We start from the raw sequence: 20,134 nt of genomic DNA, 5'->3' as shown, positions 1-20,134 counted from the left end.
TGCAGGTGGTGGTAGCTACAGTGTTCCTGTTTTTGGAGCAGGGCTGGAGTGGTTGCCACGGACCAGGTGAGGGATTCCTGCAAAATTCCTCCAGCAAGCATGTCAGCTGGCTGCATGAGAATTGGGATGGGGCAGAGTAGATTCACCACGGTGCAGGTTATCCCATGTATCCTATGTATGTGTGCACACATCTGAGAGACACGAAGGATGTAGAATCATAGAGTTGGAAAGGACCTCCAGGGTAATCTAATCCAACTCCCAGCACAGTGCAGGAAATCCACAAATACCTCCCCGCCACACCCCCAGTGACCCTTGCTCCATGCTCAAAAGATGGCAAAAACCCCTCCAGGATCCCTGGTCAAACTGGCCTGGAGAAAAATTGCTTTTTGACTCCCAAAGTGGCAATCAGCGTTTCCCTGGGTATGAATGGCCATGAGAACTAAGCACTGATGCAACTCTTCCTATTTGTGTGTAGTATATATGTATACGTGCCCTATGTACCCACTGGATGAAAGAGCTGTTGTTGTATTCTGCCTGTACAAATGGAAGACCCACAAGAAACTTGTGGGAAGGGGGTATTTCCTCCCTTACTTGCTTCCTCTTCTCCAGCCACAGGTGAGGGGACAGGGTGAGATGCCTCCTCCCCTCCCTTCCCTTTCAGGGCATTAGTCCAAGGAAGGGGTGAGGGAAGCGGTGCCTCAGGGAGACTGCGGCAGGGACCTGGCAGCGGGGGCTTCTGGGGAGTCCTGTTGGTCACGGGAGGGACCCCGGTGTTGCGGTGGCCGCAGCAGCTTGTGTGGTTTCCTGAAGCCTGTGGGAAGGACCTAGCGGTGGCCTCTAAACCATCCAGTAGGCTGCGGGGAGGTCAGCCACCAAGGAGGTAGGTCGGCTATCTGCGCATGCGCTAGCGGCAGTTTTTACTTTGAGGGAAATTTCACCCCCCCTCCAAGATTTTTTAAAAAGGGTTCAGATTTTTTTGCAAAGCTGGGGAGCCCCCCAGGTTTGCAGAAAGATCTGTTTACCCACCACGTGCCACCGATGTGCAGTATACGTTGGATTTCAAGTCTAGGCTTTCGTGTGTACACGCAGGCTTTCAGGTACAAAGAAATGGGAGAAAACCGTTCAAATTTATAGATAGGGTTGGGAGAAAAATCCCAAATTAGAATATAACATGATGTAGACATTTTGAGACAAAGCAGGGACAATAAGCCAAGTGCTTTGTCTCAAAATGCCTACATCATGTTATATGCTCATTTGTCCCCATCCCCCTGCCAACCCTCTCTATAAGTTTGAATGGTTTTCTCCCATTTCATTGTATCTGAAGAAGTGTGTGGGTACACATGGAAGCTTATACCTTGAATAAAACTTGTTGGCCTTAAAGGACTCTAACTTTATTCTGTTGCTTCAGATCAACACGGCTACCCACCTAGATCTATATTCTTGGGAGGGGAGGCAGCTTTGTGTGTCTCTTACGTTTATAGGAATAACTATTTCTCTCATGTCTCTGGGGGATTGCAGATGTGTACCACTTATCCTTTGCAGCTTGGCTCACTGTTATGTATGTGGACTCAAGTGAAGACTTTGGGTGTTCCTGCCTGGCTCATTGGAGTCATACAGTCTGAGCTTGGAGACTAGAGAACAAAGGGCCGCAGGATCCAAATCTCTGCAGCTCTAGACCAATCACAAGCCCCACCGGTTTGAATGATCCAATAATGTGCTTGCATGGGAACCCAGAGATAAGTTTGGCCTGTTGGCCCCAGCCCCAGTTTTGTAATGTAGCCTTATACTATGCCACGTCTATTAAAGAGCTTGTTATCACTCAACTGGTGACTCCTTCATGCATAGAACCCACTATATAATACCTTTTTAAGTGACCGGCTCCATCTGTTACCTGTATTGTACATCTTTTGAGTTCTCCGGCGTAGACTTGTTGATATTCCTTGGGACTAGCCTGCAGGTCTGTAGGGTCTTCTCCAGCGGTACTTAGGGCTGTGAACCTCCAGGTAGGGCCTGGACATCTCCTGGAATTACAGCTAATCTCCAGATTACAGAGATCATTTCCCCTGGAGAAAATGGCTGCTTTGGAGGGTAGACTGTATGGCATTGTACCCGCCCTGCCCAGACTCCACCTCCAAAGTCTCCAGATAGCTCCCAGTTCAGAGTTGGCACCCCAAATTCCATGGCTCACAGAGAGACCCATGTGCAGTGACCATCCACCTGAAGAGCCATGTGACTACTGTATGCCATTTCCACCAAGCCATCAAACACAGAGAAAAGATATAATTGTTCATATTAAACGCAAAAAACGACCTTTTTGACAACCAGAGGACCCCTGAGTAGGGCCTCTCCCTATCCCTGTGGAAACTTAGCCTGCCCTTGTGTCACTGAAGCAAAGGGAAGGGCTTCCAAGTCAGCCTTAAGACACAACACAGCGCACACGCTTTCAAGTTCTCCAGAACTCTTTATTAGGCTGGATGTTAAAAGATAAACGCGTCCTTATGTTCCTTCCCTTCAAGTTGAACTCAAGTGTTGCAAGAAACGCGGTGGGGGGTGGGGTTAGAACAGCATGCTTAGAACCTCTCTTGGTCATAAGTGAGAACCAGCAGCCAAACACAACCCATACTGTGCCACAGTCTGGTTTTCCTGGACCATGGAGCAGGTGCCATGCTGGAGAATGGTGTTCAGATGAGCCACAGGGGGAACATGTCAAAGAGCCAGCTGTGGTTCCTAAAATCACTGAGTATCACTGGTCTGCTCCCAAGTAGCAGCAGCTATCTAGGGCAGGGGTGGCCAACGGTAGCTCTCCAGATGTTTTTTGCCTACAACTCCCATCAGCCCCAGCCAGCATGGCCAATGGCTGGGGCTGATGGGAGTTGTAGGCAAAAAAAACATTTGGAGAGCTACCGTTGGCCACCCTTGATCTAGGGTTTCAGGCTGAGGCCTTTCACCTCCCCATCTACCTGATCCATTTAACTTGGGGTTCCAGGCTGGGAATTTCGTTAAGATTTTGCCAGAGGAGTCTGAGGATGGTGGGGTTTATGGAGGGGAGGGACCATAATGTTCATAATGACCCGCCGCCTTGCCGACATAGGGGTTGGGGGGCTAGCCCTACAATGGCTTTCCTCCTTCCTCAAGGGTTGGGGACAAAGGGTGGCAATCGGGGGTGAGCTGTCCCAGAAGCACACACTTGATTGTGGGGTGCCGCAGGGAGCAGTTCTCTCCCTGACGCTATTTAATATCTATATGCGCCCCCTTGCCCAGATTGCCCGGAGGTATGGGCTTGGGTGTCACCAATATGCAGACGACACCCAGCTCTATCTGCTAATGGACGGCCGGCCTGACTGCGTTCCAGGGAATTTGGACCTGGCATTGCAGGCTGTGGCAACTTGGCTTAGGCTGAGTGGGCTGAAGCTGAACCCGACAAAGACAGAGGTCCTTTGTGTGGGTCGCAGCGCCCTGGGGAGGGAAATCCCTCTCCCAGTTTTTGACGGTGTGCCTCTGAAAGCGGCGCACCGGGTCAAGAGCTTGGGAGTCCTATTGGAGCCTTCACTATCAATGGAGGCTCAGATAGCAGCCACTGCCAAGTCGGCGTTTTTCCACCTGAAGCGGGCAAAGCAGTTGGCTCCCTTCCTGGAGCGCCAGGACCTAGCAACAGTGATCCATGCAATGGTCACCTCAAGATTGGATTACTGTAATGCCCTCTACATGGGGCTGCCTCTGTGCCGAACCCGGAGGTTGCAGCTGGTGCAGAACGCGGCGGCTAGGCTGATATTAGAGCTCCCGAAGTGGGAGCACATACAGCCGGGGCTATGCGAGCTGCCCTGGTTGCCAGTTACCTACTGGGTTCGTTACAAAGTGCTGGTTATTACCTTTAAAGCCCTATATGGCCGAGGACCTGCCTACCTGAGGGACCGTCTCTCCCCATACGAACCCCAGAGGGCACTGAGGTCAGCAGGGAAGAACCAGCTGACTATCCCTGGACCAAAGGAGGCCAAACTTCAAAACACTCGTATACGGGCCTTCTCCATCGCAGCTCCACACCTATGGAACCAGCTCCCGGAAGAAGTGCGAGCCCTGCGGTGCCTTGACCAGTTCCGCAGGGCCTTTTCAGGATGGCCTTTGCTGGCTGAGAGACCGCTGTTGGGTGACTTTCGCTATTATCATCTATAAATGGAATTAGCACCTGGAAATCTGTATAGTACTTGGTTAACGGGAACGCTTTAAAGCTAATGCGATTTTAAACTCTGTATAATTTTATGAAAATGTTGTTAGCCGCCCTGAGCCCGCTTCGGCGGCTCAGGGCGGGATATAAATAAAATTTTATTATTATTATTCTAGAATACACCTTCCAAAGTAGCCATTTTCTCACGAGGAACTGGCATCTGTCACCTGGAGATCAGCTGTCATCCCAGGAGATTTCCGTTCACCAATTGACGGTTGGCAACCCTAATTTAACTGGAGGTGTCGGGGATTGAACCAGGGACCTTCTGCATACCAAGCAGATGTGTTACCACTCAGCCACAACCTCTCTCCTAAAGCTTCCTCCAGCTTAAATTAGCTCTTTCCTTCATTGGAAATTGGAGGATGGCTTCAAATTCTGTTAAGCAGAGTGACGTGATACTGACCAGAACCATTGTCCGTATTTATTTAAATGGGCTTGTAGCCCTTTAAAGGAAACAAATTGCCTGCTTCCACACAGAAATCTTGCATCATGTAACAATCTCTTGCTTGTTTGAAAGCCAATTTGGTGTAGTGGTTAAGTGCACGGACTCTTATCTGGGAGAACCAGGTCTGATTCCCCACTCCTCCACTTGCAGCTGCTGAAATGGCCTTGGATCAACCATAGCTCTCGCAGGAGTTGTCCTTGAACGGGCAGCTGTTATAAGAGCTCTCTGAGCCCCATCTACCTCACAGGGTGTCTGCTGTGGGGGGTGGGAAGAAGGTAAAGAAGATTGTGACTGCTCTGAGACTCTGAGATTCAGAGTATAGAGTGGGATATAAATCCAATATCATCATTTCAGAGGGTAGCTGTGTTGTCTGCAGTAAAACAGCTAGCCTGGAGTCCAGGAGGGCCTTAGACACCAACAAGAGTTTTAAGCTTTCAAACTGTGTCTGACAAAGGGAACTTTGACTCTCAAAAGCTACTACCCTGAAAATCTTGTTAGTCACTAAGGTGCTCTTAGACTCCAGTCTAACTCTCTTGCTGCTTACCAAGCTGAGGGTTCTCAGCCTCCAGGTGCAGACTGGAAATCCCCTGCTTTTACAGCTGATCTCTTGCTAGTAGAGAACAGCTCCCCTGGAGAGAATGGCTGCTTTGAAGGGTGGACTCTATGGCGCTGTACCCTCCTGAGGCCCTTCCCCTCTCCAAACCCCACCCTCTTCAGGATCCACCCCCAAAGTCTTCAGGTATTTTCCAGCACAGACCTGGCAACCTAAGTCCAAGCCAGTCATCTCACAGCCAAAGCTATCCAATTATGTTTGGGAGCAGGTTGACAACTCCACTTGCAGTTCCAAAGTTATGCAAGTAATTCCCCACTGAGAGGCTCAAGAGAAGGCCTCCCTTGCACTATGTGCAGACTTTAACAGCATCCTATAGTGTAGTTTGGCCTGTAGCATCACTCTGAAACGGCAGCCCCTTTCAAGAAAGGGTCTTGCAATTTCACTTCTTCCCATTGGGTGTCAGTCATGGACATTTTCCCTTTTTGAATTCCAGGCAGAGAGGCAGGCTGGGGGTCTTTCTCTCTGTCATTTAGTGAGGCGGGGTGGGTTGGTGGGCTTATCACAGAGCCGTAGGATGATGGTGATATTTCTCCATGTATGCAGAATGCAACTTGTTGGGACGGGGAGACATTAGCGAGCTTGTGGTAGCATGACTTTCATTCCCAAGGCACTCCATCTGCCACATTCGCCAAAGCGTGTGCATCGTTCAAGACACCCCGTGTGAAGTAGCAGGCATGCTTCTCATTCTTTTCATCCTCCCCCCACCATGTTTCTTTCCCGAGAAATTATTTCTTGCAAAGAGTGAGGTACACAAATAAGTTAACAATTAAAATGGCAGCGTGGGTTCAGACACAGCCGGAGGGCAGGGAAGGGGAGGTAATAAATATGAAGAGAGGGGAAGAAAGCGAGGGGGTGGGATGGGATTCCAGAGGTAACTCAGATCGAGCACAGTGGTTTTCTAAATGGGGTTCCCAGAACTCTGGGATTCCTTTGGAAGGCATCAGGAGTTCCAGAATGGCAATATTGGTAACAGTAGATCAGTTTCCCAGACCCCTGGGCTTCCCTCCAAACCACAGCCAAAAGGGAATGGTGGCTATGCTGTAGGGGCACACTATGTAGCAATGGTGCCTATGGCAATTGTGGGGCTTAGCAGGCATGGCTGGCAGGTCATTTGCACTCAACAATATGCCCCAGAACTTTCTATCACATACAGGGGAACCTTGGTGGATAGGTAGCGACAGAAAGATTTACCAAGGGGTTCAGAGTTCAGAAAACAGCAGATGGAACAGCCCATACCTACAGACAGATGCACTGAAGTCCACCGTGCAGTCCAAGGCCAAAAAGGAAGGTTTTGCAGGAAAAGGTGGTCTAAACCAAGAGTTCCCTCCAAGTCAACAATGCCCTGGTCACATGAAGCGACCACAAGTGCCCATTTGATCATTAGTCACTCAAGAATTCTGTTTATCTTTGTGGCATTCTCCCAAATAGATTTTTTTTCCCCTTTCCCCATCTGGTCCAACAAATCTTCCAGGGTCACTTTCCAGCAGTGCAGAACATTCACTTCTCCAATCTTGGGATGAAGGCAGTCAGCCAATGGGCTGTGCTCTACAGGTATAGTGATACTGTGGAATCCAACCTTGGCTGGAGGACCTGTGAGCCAACACATGGGAACCTGTCTATGAGCAGGGACTGCACCCCCATCTTCCTGGACAGTGGGAATGCCGTGCATGTCCCCTTGGCCATTTAGAGATGATGTTGGGCTTAGGGACTATGCCAATCCATAGCTGAACACCATCCACTGCTGTGCCAATGAGAAAACATGGACAACACCCCTTTCCCCCACTTCCCTACGTCCGGCCAGTGCGAGTGAGCAGAGTGCAGACACAGGAGGTGTCGATTCGGATCCAGCGCCAGGCCACAATCTTGTCGGAATCCATAGTGAGCGCCCTCACATATGACTGTTTAGCCTTGCACTCAGAGATCCAGTGGCGTCGATCCACGCCACGACAGCCGCTCACCGTGCCCCCCGCAGGGTTACACTTGGTCTCAAAGAAATATTGCTTGAGCGGCCCCGTCAGCGTCTGGACCTCTGAAAGCACCGTCACAGTTTTGCCACGAATGTCCACCGCCGTCCGTTTGTCTGTCACCCAGACGTTGACGCTGTCGCACACTGACATCTCCCCTCGCCGTATGGTCCCCTCCAGTGACCGTTTCAACTTCAGTGTCCTGTTAGCAGCCTGCCCCGGGTGGGTGCCAGAGTCTTCCATGAGAAAAAGCAACGGGGGGTCAATCGGCTGGTGGTTAGAAAGCGTGACGCGGGGAGAGAAGAGGTCCCAGTCCCCAAGAGGGGTCTCAGCCCAGAGGGCCTCAGTAGTGTTGGGGAGGGCACTGTTATTGGGAAGGGGTGCAGTGCAGGTGACACAGAGCAGTGGGGTGATCATGACATGGAACAGAATAAGCATCACTCCCTGTGCGGCGGAGACCTGGACGAGAAGAAAAAGAAACATGTCTAGGGAAGTGTAAAGCGACAGGACAAAGCCACTCATACATTCAGGAAGGCTGAAATGAGATTGTATAAATCAACCTTCTTGTGAGGCTTTCAATCAGTGGCAGAAAACAAACAAATGCATTGGAAATTGCTTTTTGGTTTTTCCTATGTTCATGCTGGAGGCAGGAGAGGAACTGAAAAGTGCTCTATGGCACATGTACAGCTTTATGGGTCACTTTCTGAGGTGGCTATTTCTTCGATTAACTTTCCTCCCATATTTATCTTTCCCCCTTCATTATTCCCTATCTCTGGGGCTCCATCCAAGGAAACTGTCAAAGTTGTCAGTCCAAGGTCAACCTTCACAATGCTTAGAATTATGGAAATGTTCCTGTGATAGACTAGAATACTAAAATAGAAGCTCTGTCCTCAGCAACAATATCCCTAGCTTTCCACATCCCTAGCTAGCCAATGAGGGTTGACCCAGAATGCAGAGAAGTACAGCACACCCATCTCCAGTTGTTCACAGTAAACTATGCTAAGTAAGACTGCATTAATATAGTTCCGATATGATGATGAGTAAGCAGTGACCTCAGTCTGTCAGGCAGAGCTGAAACCTACCTTTACCACAGCGATCCCCAACATGGCGCCTGCCAGTCTGTCTCCTGGCCAATACTCCCTCTAAGCTGTGGTGTCTTGCGAGCAAAAATTCTACTTCATGAGCTACTAGCATTACGGTTGTCAGCTACTGCATACATTAGTTTGTTCTGGGGCCATTTTTCCTGAGCTAAGACAAAAACGAGTGAGCCAGAAGCTAAAAAACTGTGAGCTAGCTCACACTAACTTAGTCTAGAGGGAACACTGCTCCTGGCACCCACATCCTTATTCCCCAAAACAATTGTTCCTGAAAGCAAAGAGCCAGTTCTGGCTTTTCTTCACCTCACTGGAGGAAGTGGTTGAGTAGAGCCCAAGAGGCATCATTTCTGTGTCTGTATCTCTCTGTCAAAAGCAGGGATAGGAAGATGTTTGGCTTGTAACTGCCTGCCCAACATTTCGTGATTGGCCACATGGCAGCCATTTTGTGCTTGTGCCCGCTCTTCAGGAATCCAAAAAAAAAACTGCTTAGACTCAACAGGGTAGGGGACCCCATTTCTAATGTAATGGTGGAAATAACATCTGCTGACTATCAACTGGATTGTGGTTAGGGTTGCCAGTTCCCTCAAAGATGACAGTGGGGCAGGACATTTCAGGAGCTGGAATGTCTCATGCAATGTCCTCATGCAGTGTCCTCGTATCACTGGAAGTGACATAGGCACATTGGGAGGCAACACTCTGGTTTTTGAGGGAAACTCTTTGGTAAAACCAGCCTCAGACTATAGAGTTTTGCCCAGAATGGGTTTTGGTGGACTGGAGAACACTCCTGCCTAATCAGTACAGCATTCTTCCCCCCTCCTTTCATATATAAAAAAACACACTTTTCTTTGGGGATGATACCTCCTTTCTTTCCCTAGCTTCCACAGGGTCAGGCTGCTATACACATCATAGACGGTGGCATCTTGCTGGTTCTTAAGGTGACAGTACTGGTGGCATAGTTTTTGAGGTATCAAGCAGTGGTGGCGGTTTGTTTATGGGTGAGACTCTGTCCAGATTGACATCCCACTGATTGCTAATTGTGGGGGGCTGATCTTCTCAATACAGAGTAGGTTTGTGTCTGTGATCCCAAGACTCTCAGCCCTATGGCCTTTGTAACAGTTCCAAAATCTCCCTGCATGCAGTGACTGCAGCATGCATGTCAGAAGGGGAATCAGTGTCCCCCACCAGAGGCCCTCAACATGCTGCCCATGGGTGCCATTACGCCTGCCAACACTTTTCTGGTGCCCGCCACGTTTTTAGAAAGTGGGCAGGTCCAGGTGAGGGTTTTGCCCAGCAAGGTTTCTGTTTACTGGAGGTCTGATCAGCTATATGAATTTTTAAGGTGTTATTTTGGCAGCAGTTGCCCACACAGTACAAGGATCTTGACTAAAGCAGCCCTTTTGTGTCTGCCTCCACCTCCCACAACAGCTACTTGTGGCTGTGCCCATCCTGCTGCATCAGAATTCTAAAGGTGCCCTCAGGTTCAAAAAGGCTGGGAACCCCTGCAATAGTCCGGGGAGCACTATTTGGCCGATGAGGGAAACCAACATGAAAACTAGTGGGTTTCCCAACAGGACAAATTGTTTCAGGTCAGGAAAATGGTAGAGAGAGGAGAAGTCTGACGTCCCTTCTTCAGGAACCATGGTCTGAATCAGCCACTACGCACAGAGGAATTGAGGAACTCACATGCAATTGTTATACTCAAGGACAGAGGGAAGAACACCTGGACTGAACTTGTGAGCTTTGCAATGTTGAAATCGGCCCTCACATCAGTGCCTTCTAAAAACAGTTACCTTTTCCTTGACAGAGTAAGTTTGCTTCCTGGAGGTACAATTCGGCCTGTGTTTCCAGATGAAATCTTGGGTCTCATCTGTGATATGCCCCGCCTTTAGCCAACTTTGCCAGCTGCACCTTTTCCAGGAAAATCAAGATCTGTCTACGGCTATCGGTTCTCCAATCACACCCAGATTAGATTACAGCAGCACACTGTGTTTGGGGCTCCTTTGAACATTGTTCGGAAACTTCCACTGACCCCAAGTGCAGCAGGGAGGCTGCTGGCTGGAATACATTATTGGAAACGTACCTTACCAGTTCTGGAGTGTGTGTGTGTGTGCGGACAGGCTCCAGGGCTTTCAGTTTATTTCCTGAGAGGTCAACTAGATCATACCTGTGAGACAAACTGGGTCAGGGTTCCTGTGATCTGACTCGCTGCAGCTCCAGATAGAGCTCATGAGTTTGGCAAAGGGGTAGAAGGGCAGACCAAACAGTTGCCTTCCCCATGGGGAAAATGGCATGAGAGGGAAGATGAACCCCCTTCTCCTTTTGTACCACACTCATGAGCCAAGTCTGGCCCCATAGTCTTTGGGAATGGTAGTTCCCTGATACTGCATGTGAAATGAGTTGGGTTGGTGGACGTCTGATAAATGGTGGGGACTCCAGACCCAACCTGTGTACTCTGTAATGTGTGAAGCTGAGCTGTCAAATCCAAGTAAGATGGACAGGTGCCTGTTTTTCTGCCTTCTTGCTTACTTAAGAGCTGGCTAAACTCACATTACAATAGGCCTCATCAATAGAAGCTGAAAATAGTAATGCTTCTAACTGAACCTGGTTTGGTGCACAGTGGAATTATTCTCGTCTGACTGATGAAGATAGGGGCAGGGGGAAAAATTCTCAATCTGAGGTGGATCCAGGTCCGGAAAAGAAGATATTGGATTTATATTTCACCCTCCACTCAAGATTCTCAGAGCAGCTCACAATCTCCTTTATCTTCCTCCCCAACAAACTCCCTGGGAGGTAGGTGGGGCTGAGAGGCTCTCTCAGAAGCTGCCCTTTCAAGGACAAGCTCTGTGATAGCTATGGCTGACCCAAGGCCATTCCAGCAGCTGCAAGTGGAGGAGTGGGGAATCAAACCTGGTTCTCCCAGATTAGGGTTGCCAATCCCCAGGTGGGGGCAGGGGATCCCCCGGTTTGGAGGCCCTCCCCCCGTTTCAGGGTTGTCAGAAATTTCTGCTGGGAAATTTCTGCTGGGAACTCTATTATTCCCTATGGAGATTTATTCCCATAGAAAATCATGGAGAATTGACCCACGGGTATCTGGAGCTCTGGGAGGGCTGTTTCTTGCGGTAGATGCACGAAATTTTCAGTATAGCATCTAGTGCCTCTTCCCAAAATACCCCCTAAGTTTCAAAAAGATTGGACCAGGGAGTCCAATTCTATGAGCCCCAAAAGAAGGTGCCCCTATCCTTCATTATTTCCTATGGAAGGAAGGAATTGAAAAGATGTGCCGTCCCTTTAAATGTGATGGCCAGAACTCGCTTTGAAGTTCAATTATGCTTGTCACAGCCTCGATCTTGGCCCCACCCCTCATGTCTTCTGGCTCCACCCCCAAAGTCCCCAGATATTTCTTGGATTGGACTTGGCAACCCTATCCCAGATTGAGTCCGCGCCCTTAACCACTACACCAAACTGGCTCTCAGAAGTGTGTGATCCACTTTATTTTTTAACTGGGATCTGCCAATTAGAGCCACTTATAAAACATCAGCTTTGGGGGAGAGGGACTGGTGCATCACTGGGTCAGAGTCTACAGAAAATATAATTTCCATCTAGATGATGATTTAATTGATTGGGGGGGGGGGAGAGAATGTGTGCGTGTGTATACTGCATGCAGCTTTCGGAATTTTTTTTGCTGAAAGGTGGCATAGATTGAAAGAACTGGCAGACTGCATGACTATTTGTTGAAAAATTTATACCCTGCTTTTCTCCCCAGTGGGGAACTAAAGTGCATTACCAAATCATTCTATCTCCATTTTATCCTCTCAACAACTGCTCCGAGGTAGGCTAGGCTGAGACTGACTGGCCCAAGATCACCCAGTAAGTTTTTGTGACAGTGTGGGGATTTGAAACCAGCACTCCAGATCCTAGTACTGCTATACCAGACTGGGATAAAGAGGCTTTGCAACAGGTTCATCACTGTTCAGATTCTTGGGTTTTTGTGTGTGTATGGCTGTATGTGCCTTTTGTATAAGAGACTTGTGTTTTGTTCCTTTAAGTGAGAGAGAGAAAGAGAGGAGTGTGAGAGAGCAAATTAGTTGTAATATGCCCTTTCTGTGTATATCTTGGCTGCCCAGGGCAGGGGTGTTGGTTTTGTGTGCCTTATGTGTGCTGTTATATATATGCTTTATGAAAGAGGAGGTCTCTGCACGACAGCATATGCATGACTTGGTCTGTAGTCTGTGGCTTGGCTCACTTTCATAAGTTCTCTGTTCTGCACATGTTTTGTACACCCCCCCCCCCATGGAATCACTGATTGTCCTTGAGATTAGCCACACAGCCTTGACACAGATGGGATGCAAGGGAAGCATAATTAGCATATCTTATGTTTGTGTTTAAACTAATTATTAGCCCATGCTACGGCTTTGAAGCTAGAAGAAGAGTTGCTGTCTTGCACGGTTAGCCCTTGCTTTTCATGTCTTGTTAACAATTTGCATTGTTCCTCTAAAGCAGCAGTTTTCTGTGTAAAAGAAATATAAGTGTATGGGCAAATGGAGGCTGGCCCATTAGGGCAAATGGGACAGAGCCCCATTAACTAACAGGCTAAGACCAGACCAGTCCAACCTGGCTCAATGTCCTCCCCAGCCAGTCCCAGAAAAGACTGCCTTGTTTTTATTTAATTGGATGCAAACTGAGGGGTTTTCTTCCCTTTTAAACCAGGCCCATCTGTTCCTGAAGGAGCTGACCTTATGATTCCCTCTGATTCCGTGATTGGGCAATGGATCACTCGATTGCTCAGGATGGCCAATCTTTTTTTCTTTCCCGATTAAAAGGGAGGTGCAGGAAACAAATCAACCAATCAGGGACTTTTTGAGATGGCGAATAGTTATGGCTGCCAAAAAACCAATGAACTGTTGGTTCTGTAAAGCTTCCTCACAGACCCATCTTCCAGAATAAGGCCTAGACCACAGAATGAAGCCAGGGTGTTATTCTTACAGGTGCCCATTCCCCTCAGGAATATTTAGCCTTGCTCTTTCAGATGTGGAAGGTGGCTATTTTCTGCTAGTAAGAGGGAAAAGCCAGCACAAGAGGATTCAGTTCACAGGTATGTACCTCATAGTGAAACTTTGCTGTAATCAGTGTTCCCTCTAAGCTGAGTTAATGTGAGCTAGCTCACAGTTTTTTAGCCTCTGGCTCACACATTTTTGTCCTAGCACAGGAGAAATGTCCTCAGAACAAACTAATTTATGCCATAGCTTATACCTTTTATGCCAGTAGCTCATTAAGTAGAATTTTTGCTCACAGGTTAGAGGAAGCATTGGCTGCAATACCAGCTTATCGCTTAGTATTTGTGGAGAAAAACCAATATTGCCTTTTTTAGATTTTCAGATGTGGAAGGCAGCCATTGTCTACTAGTCAGAGGGAAGAACCTGCACAAGAGGATTCAGTTCACAGGTATGTACCTCATAGTGAAACTCTGCTGTAATCAGTGTTCCCTCTAAGCTGAGCTAGTGTGACTAGCCCAGTTTTTTAGGCTCTGGCTCACACATTTTTGTCTTAGTTCATGAAAAATGGCCTCAGAGCAAACTAATTTTTATGCCATAATTCATAACTTTAATGCCAGTAGCTCATGAAGTAGAATTTTTGCTCACAAGACCCCACAGCTTAGAGGAAGCATTGGCTGCAGTACCAACTTAGTACGTGTGGAGAAAAAACAATATTGCCTTTTTGACTTTTTCCCCTGGCTCTGGGGAATTCAAGAAGAAAATGAAGGGTCCTGGAAGTCAACTCATGTTATAAACAGGGGTAAAGGAGCTCCCCACCATAAATTTTGTTACTCCAAGAAACCTTCAGGCAGCTCTCAAAAATTTAAACCCTGACATTTTGTTGGTCTCAAGGTGGTGATGTGTTCTACTGTAGACCTACATGGCTACCCTTTGAAATTTGCTTGAGATTGAATCCTGCTGAACATAATAGGCCTGGCTTCTGATCAATAGGGTTGCCAACTCTGTGATGAAAAATACCTGGAGATTTTAGGGGTGCAGCCTGAGGAGGCACGGTTTGGAGAAGGGAGGGACTTCAGTGGAAGGCATTTTCTCCAGGTGAACTGATCTCTGTAATCCCAGGTATACTCCAGCCACCACCTGGAGGTTGGCAACCGTAGATAGCATTACACCATTTTGTTAGACAAACTTCTGGAAAATGCTTAATTCCTGAAGACAAAGGGGCTAGAGCTCCTGAATATATTGTGGTTTTTTCCCTGGAAACCCACACCTTTGTCTAGTTTGGGCTGGTTGCATGGAGTTGATCCTTTCTTGGTGGCCTTTGATTTCTACCTGTGGCCAAAAACCTCTTTGCAGTGTGAAAAATGAGGCTGTGAACTAGTGGATCATACGGAAAACTGCAGCTCTCATAAAGCTTATTCATCTGATTAGTGTATTGAGTAGGGAGTTAGAAAAGGGGGAATTGTGGAAGCATCTCTTTCTTGCATTGGGAGTTCCTTGTTATTTCAAGAAATAGCTTTATGTTGGCACTTGCAATTAAGTTTTTGCCATTGTCATTTTCAGTTTCACTGCTAGGGAGGAGGCTGGGGACAAAACCAGAATTATTGGCTCTGTCTACCGTTGACCCCATTGCTCTCAGTCCCAATGAATACCAGCTGCTATTGGGAAAGGGTCAGGTCCCTGTCTACTCCCCTCTTTTAAGAACTAATAGTAGTTTCAAAAGGGTGATTTAAATTGTTGAAGAGGCATAGGAGGAAAGGGTTAATTCCCCCATGACCCTTCCTGATTTTCAAAGCAGTTGTTAAAAAGCTTAAAAGAGAGAGGTCTTAATCACCAATTGGTCTTGTCACATCTTGCTAACCCTCGATATGTCATGTTTGTAAAATAGGTAATGTTATCTAAAATGTTTTCCAGAGGTTAAATTCTTTGATTATATAATGAAGTATGTATGACTTATTTGTGGCTGGGCTTGTTTCCTTGAGTTATCTGCTATGCTGCCATGGATTCACTGATGGTTCTTGACATTACTCTCAATGTCAGTGTTCCTCTTCTTCTCCCTCTTTAAAATGAGTATAAAAAAAATGAGTGTTTAAATTCTGGCTCAAAATTCATTTTAGAACAGATCCCAACAGCCTTCTTGATTGTATGAAAAGAGACCCATATATTTCGTCCTGGACAGCAGTGCTTCTGTCTAAACTCAATCAATTGGGGTTAGAGGTAGATGATTTTTCTACCTCTGAAGAGTCATATATCTTCAGATGTATTAAACTGAGACTGTGGGAATTGGAGGAAACGAAATTACGGCCAACTCTCCCTTATACTTGCTCTCCAGCTTCCTTAGGTCTTTATGCTTTTTGTGGCAAAATGCCCAATTATCTATCAGACCTAACCACTCCAAGTCATCGCAGGGCATTTATGTTGGCCAGACTAAACGCGTTTCCCTCCAAAGTTTTACAAGGGAGATATCAGCGAGTCCCTTTAGCCGACAGACTTTGCTCCTGTGGAGCGAATACCCCTGACTCAATCCAGCATATATTGCTTGATTGTTCTTTTTACCATAACCTCCGTAAAGATTTATTTGGCAAGCTTTCTTTTTCTCCAGATTTGTCTATTCTGCCACCCTGTTATTATTTATTGAGTGATACTGAGGGGGTGGTTAGTGAGGCTGTGGCAAAATTTCTGGCTGACATCCTTAAATTTAATTCTGACCATGTTTGAATGTATCTGTAAGCTCGGTTTTATTTTGATTTTATCTCCAATGTTTAAATTTTTATATTCTGTGTATTTTTATCTGAATCTATTATGCCATTAAAGGTTTGGTATGGTATGGTATGGTATGGAGTATATGCCATCTAGACAGTCTCCTCTTGCTTATGCTCCTTAATGATATGCTACATGTATATGTATGTTTATATATCCATATTTGATGTCTGCAGTTCATCTGCTTGAATTAATCTGCACTGCAGGCACTCTTAGCTGGTTTATGCTTGTGATAACGTTGTAAGTTTGCATTGCTTTAGGATGACCCACAATGACCCATTATCATGTGTTGATGATACTTCATGGCAGTAAGGAACTTGTATGCACAAGCAGTAGTTATGCACCTTGAGGAAGTGAGTGTTCTCTGTGTGTTCCACCTCTTGACTCACCAGTTTCTGCCCCTGAGCAGCTGTTTTATGAGCAGCTGTGGTTGGTGGACCCTGGAAAACTGTTCTTCAAAAAAGTAGATCATACAAGCCTGAAATCTGCTCAGCCCTGCAAAGCAGAACCAATGTGCAAAGAGCCCTGCTGGATCAGGCCACAGAGCTCATATTGGTAGGCCTTTCCCCCATGAATGTGTCTAATCAATATATCTAATTCTCAACAGTGGCCAAGTCTGTGGATACATAAAGTAGGTGATTGGAATAATGGACAGATGAGCCAGATATTTTTCTGAACTTGAGGAAAGCCCAGGTTTGCAGAAAGATCTGAAATCTTTTAACAAAACCTGGGGCAGATAAAAATTATATATGGAGCACATGCAGCTTTAAGAAACAGATGTCCTCTGTGGCAGTTGCTAGGTAACCACAATAGCATTGCTGGCCTTCCAGGTTTGGTTTCTATCAGAAAAGGGCAGGGAGAGGAGACAGGGCCCTTTCTATGGCAGTTTTGGGTTTTGATGGAAGACTTAACAGGGCCAGTCCCAGCAGCAATCACTGGGTGACTTTATACCACACAAGCTCCATCACTTACCCAGTCCTATCCACTTGCTACTGTTTAGTAGCAACCACCTCATGAAAACTAGTGTGGTAGAGTTTCAAACTAGGTTGTGGGAGACCCAAGTTTGAATCCCCACCCTACCATAGAAACTTGCCGAGTGATTTGGGGCCAGTTACGTACTATCAGCCTAACTTACTTTACAGGGTTGTTGTGAAGATAAAATGGAGGAAAGGAGAATGTTATAAGCTGCTTTGACTGTGGATGAAGTCAGAGTGTAAATGAAATTTTTTGGGGGGGGGGGTGCGGATTTAAAAGATAGGTTGGTTGGTACGTGGAAAGAAAAGAAGAAATTAGGGAAAGCTAGGATTTGGAGGTTACCAGCAGGAAGGAGAGAAAATAGTGTGGGAAGGGGATACAGGGGGAAATAAGGTGCCCCCTGCAAATCTTTGCAGGTTCCCCACTGTGGAACACTGTGCAACTGGGTCAAAATTTGTTTATAGTTTAGGAAGAGAGGCTGTGGCTCAGTTGTAGAGGCTTTGCTTAGGATGCAGAAGGTCCCAGGTTCAGTCCCTAGCATCTCCAGATAAAAGGACCAGGTACTAGCTTGTGTGACCCTGGATAACTGTTGCCAGTCTGAGTAGGCAATACTGAAGTTGATGGACTGCTGGTCTGATTTAGTATAAGGCAACTTTGTGTTCATGTGTGTTTGTCACGTAGAGACTGCTGGGGGGGAGGGGAAGCTGAAGACTGAGGGGCAGATAAAGGTAGGTTGGTTGGTGTGTGAGAAGGAGAAAAGAAAGTGGGAAATGAATAACAGAATCACAGAGTTGGAAGGGGCCATCTAGTCCAACCCTCTGCTCAATGCAGGATCAGCCTCGAGCATCCCTGACAAGCGTTTGTCCAGTAATTTCTTAAAGACTGCCATGGGGAGAAAGTCCATGCGGACTTTCAGGGAAGAGAAAGTGGAAACGGTGGGGGATGGGGAAATGAGATGCCGTCCAAGCCCTTGTGAGTTGCCCACTTGTCCACTTCTAAAGCCACCTAAGGTAATGGCCATGACTACATCCTGCAGAATAGAGTTGCACAAGTTCATTATTTGTGTTGCTAACCTGAAAGTCACAATTCTGTTTGAGAGAGAGGGTCCAACTAGAGACTGCTGAATAAGAGTGTATCAATTACTTCATTGTATTAACCTAGTTAGCAGGACAGATGCCTCTCAGCCTCTGCAGGTGTCAATTGCTCATTATAACTAAGTAATTTGTGTTCCCAACAATTTCAGCAGTTAAGAATGGTCACTGTGTTTATTCCATACACTTCTGAGTATCAAAGAGTAATACAAAAATACCTGTTGCTTTTCCATTGCCTGTTAACCTACTCTTCAAAATTTGAGGAGGGGGCTTGGCATGCCCAAGGTCCCAGGTTCATTCCCCAGCATCTCCAAGGGATCAAGTACTAGGTGATGAGTTCAGGTTTTTGCATCAGTTTTAAATATATTTCTGCTGGGTGAGGTTTCTAATTCATGCATCTGACAAAGTGGGTTCTAGGCCATGAAAACTTATGCCCCAGTGAAACTGTTAGCCCTTCAGATATCGGAAGTGGGAGGTTACCTGTGGTTTTAGTGTTTCCTTTGGCCACAGCTAAGCAGATCCTGGCCTTCACTCATGACCCTGCAGCCTAGAGGCTTGCTTGGATGCTTCCTGATGCAAGCCAGACTAGGAAGAGTGGAGTCTTCTTGGTGCTTTCTGTCTGCTGCCCAGTTTCTACCAGGCACTGGTACCTGCTTGCGGTTCATGTGCCTGAATAGTTGGACTCATGAGAGTCTCTGCAAACATCAAGCCGCATTCTCATTTCTCCCTGGTATGAGCGAGGAGAACAGATCCTTTCTCAGATGGCACGTTTCCCACTGTTGACCAAGGATTGCACTGTAGGAAATGGAAAGCTGTCAGGGTATGTAGAGCTGAGTGCAGGGCTTGATGTCAGTCATGGGATCTGGAGAAGGAAAATGAAATCAAAACTCTCAGTGGACTGAACCCAAGAGCCCTTGATTGCTGCCGTTCACTCTGTTTGATGCTTCAAAGTAGTGGGAGCTCCAGACATAAAACTTCTAGTGAGAGACAACAGTTGGTTCTGTGGTCCTTGCTCCCACTCCTAAGCCCAACAGTCTAACCATAACCCAATACTGGCAGTACAACATCTCTTTCCGGGACAGACATGAATCACAGTCAAACCTATACAGATGTAATGCAGTCCAGTATGAACCACAGATGTGAACACAAAATTATACTGGCATCCTAGGGCTCACTCAGAGATCTAATTTATTTTCTCTGGAACATGTAAATAGTAGAAAGCAGGACCCCCTGTTTCTGTTTGGATACCAATCACTTGAGAGCCACTGACTTCCCAAACCCCACTCCATAAAAACTATTTAAAAAAACTTGCTGGTGCAAATACCAATGTGATCCACAAGTAAATTCCACTATCTTGAAGACATAGGGTTGCCGGGTCCCTCTGGGCCACCGGTGGGAGGTGGGGAGCTGTAGGGTTGCCAGATCCAGGTTGGGAAACTGCTGGAAATTTAGGGATGAAGCCGGGGGAGGACAGAGACCTCAGTGTGGTACAGCACTATAGAGTCCATCCTCCAGAGCAAGGGTCCCCAGCCACCGGGCCGCAGACCAGCCACTGGCTTCCTAACCAGCCTCACCAACAATCCACTGGCTTCCTAACAATCGGGCCATGAAGCAAGGCAGAGGCTCCACACCTCCCCTGCCCACCCAGGACCCTGGTGGACAAAAGAGGCAGTGCGGCCTTACTCCAAGGCAAGAAGCCAGTCTCAGAGCGGGCCAGAGCAACCCCACTGCCCCTTCCGCCAACCCAGCACCCAGTCAGCTGACCGGTGGGGGTCTTTAAATGGGAAGGGGAGGCAGATTGGCCTTCTGCCACCTAGTGGGGAGGCAGCAGAAACAGCCTCAGTCTTCGCCCAATTTAAATACCCCCATGGGGGTAGGGATGGGAAGCAGGTAGGGTGGGGCAGCCTGGGGTGGCAAAAAAACAGCGCTGCCCCCCCCCCCCCCCCCGGCCTATGGAAAAATTGTCTTCTATGAAA

The 20,134-nt window shown here is 47.3% G+C and overlaps 1 protein-coding gene across 1 annotated transcript; it reads right to left on the bottom strand.

The window, feature by feature from the left end:
- Positions 1 to 7,066: 7,066 nt before the first annotated feature.
- NTF4 (neurotrophin 4) lies at positions 7,067 to 18,892 on the bottom strand. Its single transcript, XM_060255469.1, has 2 exons — positions 18,639 to 18,892; positions 7,067 to 7,703 (listed from the first exon to the last, which is right to left on the bottom strand). The coding sequence occupies exon 2, from the start codon at positions 7,680 to 7,682 to the stop codon at positions 7,068 to 7,070; it is 615 nt and encodes a 204-aa protein (XP_060111452.1). The 5' UTR covers positions 7,683 to 7,703; positions 18,639 to 18,892; the 3' UTR covers position 7,067.
- Between the last annotated feature and the right edge of the window lie 1,242 nt (positions 18,893 to 20,134).

This window comes from Heteronotia binoei, chromosome 15 (genome assembly GCF_032191835.1).
Source record: "Heteronotia binoei isolate CCM8104 ecotype False Entrance Well chromosome 15, APGP_CSIRO_Hbin_v1, whole genome shotgun sequence".
Classification (NCBI taxonomy): domain Eukaryota; kingdom Metazoa; phylum Chordata; class Lepidosauria; order Squamata; family Gekkonidae; genus Heteronotia; species Heteronotia binoei.
This window is presented reverse-complemented; position numbering and strand designations above follow the sequence as displayed.

Coding starts and splice junctions, on each gene's coding strand:
- NTF4 (XM_060255469.1), bottom strand. CDS start 7,682: ATGCTTATTCTGTTCCATGTCATGATCACCCCACTGCTCTGTGTCACC.